The sequence below is a fragment of the Candoia aspera genome, chromosome 4, assembly GCF_035149785.1.
Source record: "Candoia aspera isolate rCanAsp1 chromosome 4, rCanAsp1.hap2, whole genome shotgun sequence".
NCBI classification, from domain to species: Eukaryota; Metazoa; Chordata; class Lepidosauria; order Squamata; family Boidae; genus Candoia; species Candoia aspera.
The window spans coordinates 8,987,882-8,998,215 of NC_086156.1; the positions used below are offsets into that span (position 1 = coordinate 8,987,882).

Sequence of the window (10,334 nt, forward strand, 5' to 3'; positions counted from 1 at the left end):
GAAGGTGAAGACACAAAACCTCAAGAGGGAAAGTGGGTTTCGAGTTCCATCTTCTGACCTTGTGATTCAGTCTTCGGATGATGTTTTATGTCACCATCATTGATAGAATGGAAGTGGGGGAGAGGAAACAGAAGCATAGGAACGGAAAGGAGGGGACAGCATTGGCTTTTGCAATGACCTGAACTTCCATTTTTTGTGACCATCAGTTGATGGTTGGCAAGCTGAAAGGCTACGGTGAGAAATCCAAGAGTTACATTGGGGTAGACATAATGGAGCTGGCACCTTAATCCTCCCATCAGTCATTAAAAGATGATGTAGCTTGAGTGTCTACTGAAGGACACCAAAAGGATGTTGGAGGGCTAACCAACTGAGATTTTGAGGTGGAGGAGGCCCCAAACCACAGGCTAGTTGCATCAAAGGAGCCCTCTGCATCCACACTAAAACTTACCACCCTCATATAATAATCTTCAATATGAGAGAAGTTAATTCTCACAGGAAGGACTGTGGGCCAGAATCTTGGAAAGGTTAGGACAGTGTTTCTCAACCCTGGCAACTTTAAGATGTGTGGACTTCATCTCCCAGAATTGGAGCTGACTGGCTGAGGATGGCTGGGGAATTCTGGGAGATGAAGTTCACACATCTTAAAGTTGCCAAGGTTGAGAAACACTGGGTTAGGGCACAGCTGCTTGGGAATCAGTGCAGCAAGTAAAGAACATCTGGACTATTGGTAAGTTTAGAGGTGCCCTCCCTGGGCTGGTGCTCTCCACATGCACTGGATTACAAGCCCTATCATCTCCAGGCAGCATGGCTAGGGATTTGGGAAGCTGGAGTCCAAGGCACCTGGAGGGTCAGCACCTCTTGCTTTGGCAGCAAGAACCCAGCGTATGGCATGGCCCGGTTCCCCCTGGCATCCAAGGCAGGAAGGGAGCAGCCAGTGCTCCGAGCCCCCAATGTTCAAGGAGTTTGAGCCAGGGGCAGCTGTGGGTGGGGTCCCACATGCCTGCTTTGAGTCTGCCTCCCACCCTCATCCTTATCGGAGCAGTCAGGGGAGGGGTAGGGACAGCAGTGACCGGAACGTTGTTGTTGTTGTTCTTCCTCCTCCTCCTCCTCCTCCTCTTCCTCCTCTTCTTCCTCTTCCTCCTCCTCCGGCTCACTGTCTCTGAGTTCCCGCAACCGGCGACCCACATTGCTCTTTTCAGGCCCCCCTGGCAGCAGCTGCCCCTCCTCTCCCCCCTTGTCCTGCTCAGCGTTTCCACCCTTCTGCTTCTCCGCCTCTTGGGCTGCCTGTTCCTTGGCCTTCTTGCTCCGTTTCCACTTCATGCGCCGGTTCTGGAACCAGATCTTCACCTACAGAAAGGAGGCCAAACATATTGGGCTCATATGTCATCCAGGCCATGGTTTCTTCTACCATGGTTGAGTGAGTAAACCATAACGGCTGGCTGCACATAACATAGCTTGGTTTGGGCTTGGCATCACATGTGTCCCCCAGGGGGCAGAATGACACTTGTCCAATGATATCATCACGCAAATGTCACGGCTCATGAACAGTACCTGCATCCAAAGTCGGGACACAAGTACATCAGGGCAGTATTTACCTTAAGTATCATCAGGTTGACCTCGCTGTGGTTTGCTGCAGCTGTTTGGCATGCTGGGTGAACCAGCTCTAGATTTGCAATCAGAATTTATTTATTTATTTATTTATATTTCAAATTTCTGTCACCGATCATTTCCCCCCGAAGGAGGGACCAGGGAAAGCATTTCCTTTTAAAGCATCAAACCAAGGCTAATTGGATCCTAAGCTTTGGATGAGATTCTCTCTAGCTTCATGCATTGCCCTAGACCATGGTTGTTTTCATTTGGGTTTCTGGAACAAGTCGTTGTGACCTGATGTACACATGACACTAGCTATAAACTATGGAGTCCTTGGTGCTCTCTGAGCTTGTTGTTTGATGATGATGTTGCCTAGTTGGGTAATAAAATGTCTGCAAGCAAACAACCAAGCTCAGAGAGCACCGAGAATTCCACAATTCAGCCCTGAGCTACAAATATTATCTTCCATTAGAACTAGCTATAAACTATGATTTAGAAAGCACAGTGGCTCAGTTCACACATCCTGCTAGGTCAGAAATAAAATCAGTCACAGGATGGTTTATTAAGACATGTAAGCCCAGTTTTGCATATGCTAAAACCATTAGGATATGAATCCGTTGCCATCCCATGACAAGTCACAGCCAGTTATGATGCTGGCTGTAGCTGATGGAGGTTGGTGGCCAGCAGTATCCTGAGATACCCAGTTACCTGCTCTAGAGTTTGTAAACCACATGAAGGGAGAATCAGGACTCCCCTACAGGGCAGCTATGAAGTTCCCTCTGCAGATATATATCCATTCTCTATCAGACATGTTAAATTTAAGCAATTTATTCTCCAGAACTTTAAATCAAGGCCTACTTTGCCCTTCCTTCCTTCCATTTAGATTCTACTTTTCCCCCCAGCATGGAAAAATAGCACCTGGGCTCCCTTTTCCCTTTTTTATGCACACAACTGTCCAGATGTGGGTTCTGTCTATTTTCCTTCCATTGCAGCCTTTGTTTTCCTTTAGTCATGTTTTGTTTGCTTATTTTTGTTTAGATTAGATTTTACAGTGGGAGCCAGAAAGTGGAAAACCGGGTGTAAACATTTAACGAAATCAGTTGGGGAAAGACTTCCCAGCAAGAAGGCTAAATTCTGGCACATTTCATTAACCAGAGATTAACAGTAATATTTATACACCATCTAAACATTCCAGAACCAGAAGTGAGATTTCAACCTGTGGAAAGTTTGCAAAGGAGAAGGAAGCAATGGAACTAGGCAAGTGAAACATTTCCTGGGTTGGGCTCTTATGTTCTTTAAAATAAATGCCAAAGCAGAGCCATGAGCAAAGCTTAAGCTGTGGTGTGGAATGGATTGTTCCGATGAACCTGGAAGGAAAAGGTCTGGGCTGCTTCCATAAGGCCTGTCTGATAACCTTCTCACAAACACACCACCTCATGGGATTGTATCTACTTATGCTGAGTAACATAAGAGCTGTTCCTTAGAGGTGCCTCCCCCATTGATACCCTCTAAGTTAGACATCAGAACCCTCAGGATTTTGCAAGCTGCCTTGAATTTTGATAAAGCAGATTGATGTTTTACATTAATCAGTTTTATGACACTCTTCTGATTCTTCCTTTGCTCTTTTTGCCAGAGGCACAAAACTTATGTGAACAGAAGCCTCTGTGATCTCAGGCCATGGTTTAAGCCCCCTCCTCCCAGCTATACCCCTTTTTTTCTCACCCAAATTCTATAGTAATATAATGGCTTTCTCCACCTTTTTTTTAAACCACTGAAACCAATGGTCCAGTAACCATGAGTCTCTGCAGAAACCCCAATACCTTTTAGGGTTTTATTTTAATGAAATTGTTTTATTGCTATGAATGAGAAGCAGGGGTCCCCCTTCTGATTTCAAATGCGGGAGCAGGTTGGGGGGTACCCATGTGGACCCATCACCCTGCACAAAGCCTTGGGGGGGGTTCAAACTCCTTCCAAAAGCTGCCAGCTGGGGAGGAGCACTCCCACCAGGGCGAAGGGTGCTGAACCACCCGAGAGGTGGTGCCACTTTCCCACTCAAGCACCCACACCCACCTGCGTCTCGGTGAGCATGAGCGACGTGGCCACCTCGAAGCGCTTCGGCCGGGACAGGTACTTGTTGAGCTTGAACTGGTGTTCCAACTCCAGCAGCTGCTGGCTTGTGAACGCGGTGCGGGGCCGCCGGCACTTCCCCAGCAGGTTGGACTGCGCTTGCGCTGCGGGAGAAGGCCAGAAACGAAAGGGGGCGTAAGTCACGGGGCGGGGGGGAGCGGCGGCGTAGCGCTCGCAGCTGCCGCTAGGGGGCGCTGCGTCCCCGCCTCTGCCCAAGGAGGGCGGCGGCAGCAAAGCAGGAGAAAAGCGGAGCCAGCCGGAAAAAAACAGCACCTGGGATGGTGGTGGTGGGGAAACGATTCCGAGCGACAGAAAGTGCGCGGGGTCTTTTTAGGATGCCCCAGCCCTAAATAAACTTAAGTGGAAGCATTTTCCCCGCCTTCCTCCCTCCCTCGCATTTCCAATTGTAGCGTCCTCGGGGCAGCGGCCTCGCCTTTGATGCCACGCCGAGCTCCGGGCACTGAAAGCGCTGTTAATCACCCCAAGGCCAGGCGGGCCTGGGGGAACCCAGCGAGGCGGCGGATTGACAGCCTGGACTGGCCTTGCCTGCCGACCGCTTATCCCGATTATGCGCATCATTAACGGCTGCCTCGTCTCCCTATCCCGGCTCATAATAGTTCCGCCATCCATCCACTGGCATCAAATTCGTGCCCTGTTTGAAAAAGGAGATCTAATGGGGAAGGACCCTCATTCAATCCGGTAGGGTTCCCCCCCCCAACCTGGAAAACGACACACACACCCCAAATCGAGATCTCCCTTTCTCTCCAAGTCAGCCCTTCGCCAAGGAGCGCCCGGGGCTGCGACCGTCCAGCCTCAGCAGCAGAGCCTCGGCCCCACACGCGCTCCGGAACGGCCTCCCGGTGAAAGGCGCGTGGGATCGCCTGGCCCTCCAGCCGAGGGAGGCGAAGCCGGGCTGGGCTCGGAGGGGAATCGGCGAAAATCTGGATCACCGCTGGATGACAAGGAAGATGGATGGTTCTTCTTTCTTTTCGCTGCCATCTAGGGGCTGTCCGGACCCCTGCAGCTCCGAGCTAGCGGTCACCCAAGAGAGGTGATTACTGCAGACCTTCTGGATCCCTGGCAGGATTTAGGATGGAGATCTGCGCTCTTTAGGTGGACCAAGAATTCCAACGGCTTCCCGCTGGCCTAGATTCGAAGGAGGGAAATCGGGCTTTTTATCCCAATTGGGTTTCGGGGAACTGTAGATGAGGAATCTGAAGCCCTGCATTAGCAGGGCGCCCAAAATTATAAATCAATCTGGTGGCCATGAATCATGATTTAATTCAAAAGCAGCTCCGAATTCCCGCCAGCTCTCCGGCTCCCTTAGCTTCGGACAAAAAAAAAAGGCATAGTAAAAAAATTAACGTCGAAATAGCAGCTTTGGTGCTTAAATATATCTATCGCCGAGGATGTCTAAGCTTTGCCAAGTCACAACCGCCTGCTGCAGTTTGTCCAAGCGAGCCCAGAGCGAAGCCCGGAGGTGGCTTTGCAGTAGCAGATCCCGCTTGGCCTGCACAAGCCTGATCAGGTATTCTATTTTTAAAGGCGGGGAGCGCTCACAACCCACAACCGGCTAGCGAGCTCCCCCTCTCCGCCTGCAGCACCATCTCGGCCACTCGCCCCGCCCGGAGCCCCCTTTCCAACCTCGCCGCCGCCCCGACCCTCTCTCTGGAGGGCGAGCGAATGCGCAGGGAAGCGTAGCGAGGCTCGTCGAAGCCCCCGATCGCGCTTCGGCCCAACGGCTCTCCCCCTCAGGGCTGCGGGAAGCGCACGCCTCTCCCGAGAGTCGTCCCTTCTTGGCTTCCTCACGAGCGGGAGGTGTGACTCGCTTCCCAGAGTCCAGGGCAGAAGGTGTGGGCTCGGCCCACTTTTGACCGTCTTGCAGAGTCTGGATGGACCCGGCGTCCGCGACCGATCCCTCTCGTCCGGAAGCGAGGCAGAGAGCTGGCGGGGAATTCGGAGCAGCTTTTCAATTAATTCGTAGAAAAGAAAAGCCGCTTTGAGGAAAGGCTGCGAGCCAAGGATGCCAAGGGAAGGGTCAGCGAGCGAAAGGCAAGGCGTGGTGGAGCCGATAACCTGAAAGGGAAATGGGAGCAGCGAATTTCGCGGCTCTCCAGCGACCCTCGCCGCCCTGGGCGTCCTTTGGTGGAAACCCCCCGAAGGCTCGCTTTTGAAATCAAAATCCCGTAGGTCCCTTGCGACCGACTAGCCAGACCTACTGCCTCCTGAGCTGCGGTAACCTTCTCGAGGTTCGTTGGCATAATTGTAATGAGGACCCAAAATATATCTATATTCCCTTGAAAATAGAGGTTTCGCCCATGGGAACAATTGCAAGAGTCGAATCTTAGACTACGTTTATTCCAACCAGTCTAAGTCCATCCAAGGAACAAACACTTCGTTGTTTATTCGTTCAGTCGCTTCCGACTCTTCTTGACTTCACGGACCAGCCCACGCCAGAGCTTCCTGTCGGTCGTCAACACCCCCAGCTCCCCCAGGGACGAGTCCGTCACCTCTAGAATATCATCCATCCATCTTGCCCTTGGTCGGCCCCTCTTCCTTTTGCCCTCCACTCTCCCCAGCATCAGCATCTTCTCCAGGGTGTCCTGTCTTCTCATTATGTCGCCAAAGTACTTCAGCTTTGCCTTTAATATCATTCCCTCAAGTGAGCAGTCCGGCTTTATTTCCTGGAGGATGGACTGGTTGGATCTTCTTGCAGTCCAAGGCACTCTCAGAATTTTCCTCCAACAGAACACACACTACCAAAGTTTTAATTCGACTTGTTCGGTGAAGTCTGTCAGCGTTTATGGGATGTAGGTACATTTTGCGTTACTCTGCACATCCTGCCTAAAAAGGTTGGGTAACGCAAAATGTACCTACATCCCATAAACGCTGACAGACTTCACCGAACAAGTCGAATTAAAAACTCTATGTATCTAAGTGGAATCGAAGCGAGTGTGATCCTGCCCGGCTTAAGGCCCACCGATTTCTTCGTTGAAAGCAGATTTCAGCAGTCGCTGAATTCGGGCTGAATCGAATTCGTTCTTTATTAACATCTCTGCCTCCGGCTAACCGCTTGAAGAGGGCGGCTCTTAAAAAAAATACCACCCCAAAATGAGGGAGAAAATGTAGAGGCAGTGAAAGACTTTGTATTTCTAGGTGCGAAGATTACTGCAGATGCTGACTGCAGTCAGGAAATCAGAAGACGCTTAATCCTTGGGAGAAGAGCAATGACAAATCTCGATAAAATAGTTAAGAGCAGAGACATCACACTGACAATAAAGGTCCGCATAGTTAAAGCAATGGTGTTCCCCGTAGTAACATATGGCTGCGAGAGCTGGACCATAAGGAAGGAAGATAGATGCTTTGGAACTGTGGTGTTGGAGGAAAATTCTGAGAGTGCCTTGGACTGCAAGAAGATCCAACCAGTCCATCCTCCAGGAAATAAAGCCAGACTGCTCACTTGAGGGAATGATATTAAAGGCAAAACTGAAATACTTTGGCCACAGAATGAGAAGACAGGACACCCTGGAGAAGATGCTAAACAACAAACCCCAAAATCTAGATTTACTTGGAGGAAACTTCTTCATCCTTATGATTTTTAAAAAACATTATCTTTGGACTCTTCCGAGATTTCCAGAGCCTCCCTTTCAGCTTTACGGTCTGGTTCGGGTGGGTAGGAAATCTGCCACCTCCCCTCATAATTTTCCTCCCTCCTCCCCCAAAGGGTCCCATTTATAAAGATACGATCTGTGGAAATCATCTTAACTGCTGGGTTTTTTCAGCATAATTAAAATATTCAAATCAGCAGATTTTTCAGTAAGGAAGCTCCCTGAGGAAACTATATTTACTATATTTTACAGAGATACCAGGAAAAGCAAAAAAGGCCTCACTCCGACCTAGCTGTATATACAGCACAGGGCGTAAATACGTTGTGAATTAATATAGGTAATCTTGACTTATTTTTTTTAGGAAAAACAAAATCTGTAATTGACTGATTTAAAATTGGGCTGTCAATGTTTATTTCCGAAATCCGCCTTGCGGAATCCAGCCCCACTGCAGCGCTCCGATATATCTCCGATCTGCTCCCGCCCACCGAAGGAGAAAAGCCGGAACGAAATCGGTTAAAGCCCAGGCCAGCGGCGGCAAATCCTGAACGGGCATCAGTCCCCTCGGAGGTGCCTTGTCGGAAGATCAACGCCCCGATCCCGACTAAATCCTCGTTTCCTCCCTCCCTCGCTTGTGGGGGAGGGGAGGGGAGGGGAGGGGGGGGAAGGGGCCGTCGCAAGCAAAGATCCCCGGGACTCGACAGACCCTCGAGAAGAGGCCCGTCTCTTTCGCCATTACCAGACCTCCTGGCCTTTCAGCCCCCGTTCAGAAGCCGCGCCGAGCTGGACCGCCGAACAGAGACCGGCACCTACGGCCACACAACTCCCATCATTCCCGGCTGCCCCAATCCGTGCCCCTCCAGCCTGGGGACTACATCTCCCGTCACACCGAGGAAAGGGGCAGCCTAGCCCACGTGGAAGGCAAAGAGCTGGAGGCAGCTCTGGTTGGGGGGGGGTGGAGTGAGGGAAGACCCACATCCCCCCCCCCCCCGCGAACAAGCCGAAAGGAAGGTTCTGGGGAACGCGGGTGAGCAGGGAGAGAAGAAAACCAAGGCGGGCAGCAACCAGGGTTTTTAGGCCGCAGCTCCCGGCCGGCCGCGACAAAGGCTGCTGCAGAGACGAAGGGATACCCGCGCGCACACACAGAGTCTCTCTCGCGCACACGCCGAAACACGCGCGCGGCACCCAGCATTGCCGGGCAATCGTCGGCGCGCACGCGGGCTGCCACACCGTGAAGCGCAAGCTTGGGCTGCTTCTCCCCGGGCTGAGGGAAATGAGGCCCCCTTGCCCAGCAGCAAGGTCCCCCCCCCAGGCCGGGAGGCCGCCTCGGCCGCTTCTGCAGCCCTTCCTAGCCCGGGGTCCCAAGTCCGTCGGGAAGACTACAATTCCCGGCATTCCCACTCCCCCAGCCGGCCCGGGAAGCCCGCCGAGCGGCGCAGCGCCGGCCCGTGAGGCTGCGTCTCCGCCAGAGCCCCGCGCGCCACACTCACAGTTGAAGTCGGGCATTTTGGGCAAGATCATCCCGGCGGTGGAGGCCCGCAGCCACTGATCCAGCTGGAAGGTGCCGGCGCCGAGCTTGATGGGGTCGGCCGCCGGGTGCGAAGGCTGCACCTGGGAGTAGGAGTAGGAGAGGGCCGGGTGCTGGGAGGCCAGGGCCGCCGCCGCCGCCGGGTACCCGTACATGGGGTGCCCATAGAGCGCCGTCTGGGGGTGCAGCCCGGCGCCGCCTTGAAGCCCCAGGGCGGCGTGCGGGTGGGCGTGCGGGTGCGGGTGCGGATGGGGGCCTCCCGCGCCGCCGCCGCCGCCCGCTAGGAAGCCGGGCTTGGGCACCAAGCCGCAGTGCGCGCCGAGGATCCGGGGCGGCGACGGGCTCTCAGTCCGCAGGCAGTCGGAAGCCGCGCCCGCGTGAGCCTCGGCCGAGGAGGGTGGGCTGCAGCTGGAGCTGGAGCTGCTGCTCGAGCTGCCGGGCCCTCCGGACAGAGAGGTGACCAAGGCCAGCGGCGACGTCTGAACCGTCGAGCCCGCCGCCGCCTTTGGGGAGTCCACCGCCAGCAGCGCGTCGATACGGAAATTCTTGGACTTCTCCATCGGCCCCGGAGCCACGCCGGCCGCTTCCCCGGCTCAGAGGCAGGTGGCGGCGATCATCGGGACGGCCGTCTCGCCAGCCCAGAGGGCGAAGACCGGGCGGCCGCCGACCCCGCGGCCCCGGCGCCGCTCATCCGGAGAGCGCGTCAGCTCCGCGTCCCCCAGCCGAAGAGCCGCCCGCCCGCCTGCCCGCCTGCCCGCCTGCCCGCCTGCCCTAGGCTGCGCGGACGCTGCTCCCGGCCGCCCCGCAGCCACTGAGACACCTGGGCTGCGCCTTCAGCGGCCTTGAAGGCTCAGGCGAGGATTCCATTGGCCTGCCGGGAGGCCGGACCCGATTGGTGGCCGGAGCTGGGCTCTGGAGCAGCCCATTGGCCGCGGCTCACACCTGTCAACGCTGGCAACGTCTGGCCCTGCCCACTTGAAAGGGCTTCCTGCTCCTTTCCGAAGCAATGAGGGCTAGCTACTTTGGGTCGAAGCGCGAAGGGATTGGAAACTCTGCTGGACGGCAGGTTTACGATTTATGCCAAACGCTTGGCCAGAAAAGTCCTAAATGAAGGCTTCCGTATTTACCTGGCGCTCAACCAACCGCACTTCATCCTTGTGTAAAAGAGGACGCTATATCCAACTCTTGCCTATCCGACGATAATAAAAGGCGATAAATTGTCAAGCTGGATCAGGGACCAACGGCCTTGCCTTTTCTCCATTTTTGCCAAGGTGAAAGCGCCTTGGATCATTGAAACGAACGCTGCCGGCTGAGATCCTGATGTCGTGAACGCACGAACGGCTGTGACCCCTGGTTTCCCAGAGGGTGCCCAGGCGCTCAGCTCAGGACTGTTCCCCTTCGCGCTCCAGAACCTTGTTTGCACCCAGTGGGATGGATCGTTGCTCCTAACATTCCGGGCGTGCCTTAGGAGGATCCGACAAAGG

General features: G+C 54.1%; 1 protein-coding gene across 1 annotated transcript; it reads right to left on the bottom strand.

Moving 5' to 3' along the window:
* Nucleotides 1-626: 626 nt before the first annotated feature.
* Nucleotides 627-9,587, bottom strand: MNX1 (motor neuron and pancreas homeobox 1). Its single transcript, XM_063301915.1, has 3 exons — nt 8,813-9,587; nt 3,661-3,821; nt 627-1,347 (listed from the first exon to the last, which is right to left on the bottom strand). The coding sequence occupies exons 1-3, from the start codon at nt 9,408-9,410 to the stop codon at nt 955-957; spliced, it is 1,152 nt and encodes a 383-aa protein (XP_063157985.1). The 5' UTR covers nt 9,411-9,587; the 3' UTR covers nt 627-954.
* Between the last annotated feature and the right edge of the window lie 747 nt (nt 9,588-10,334).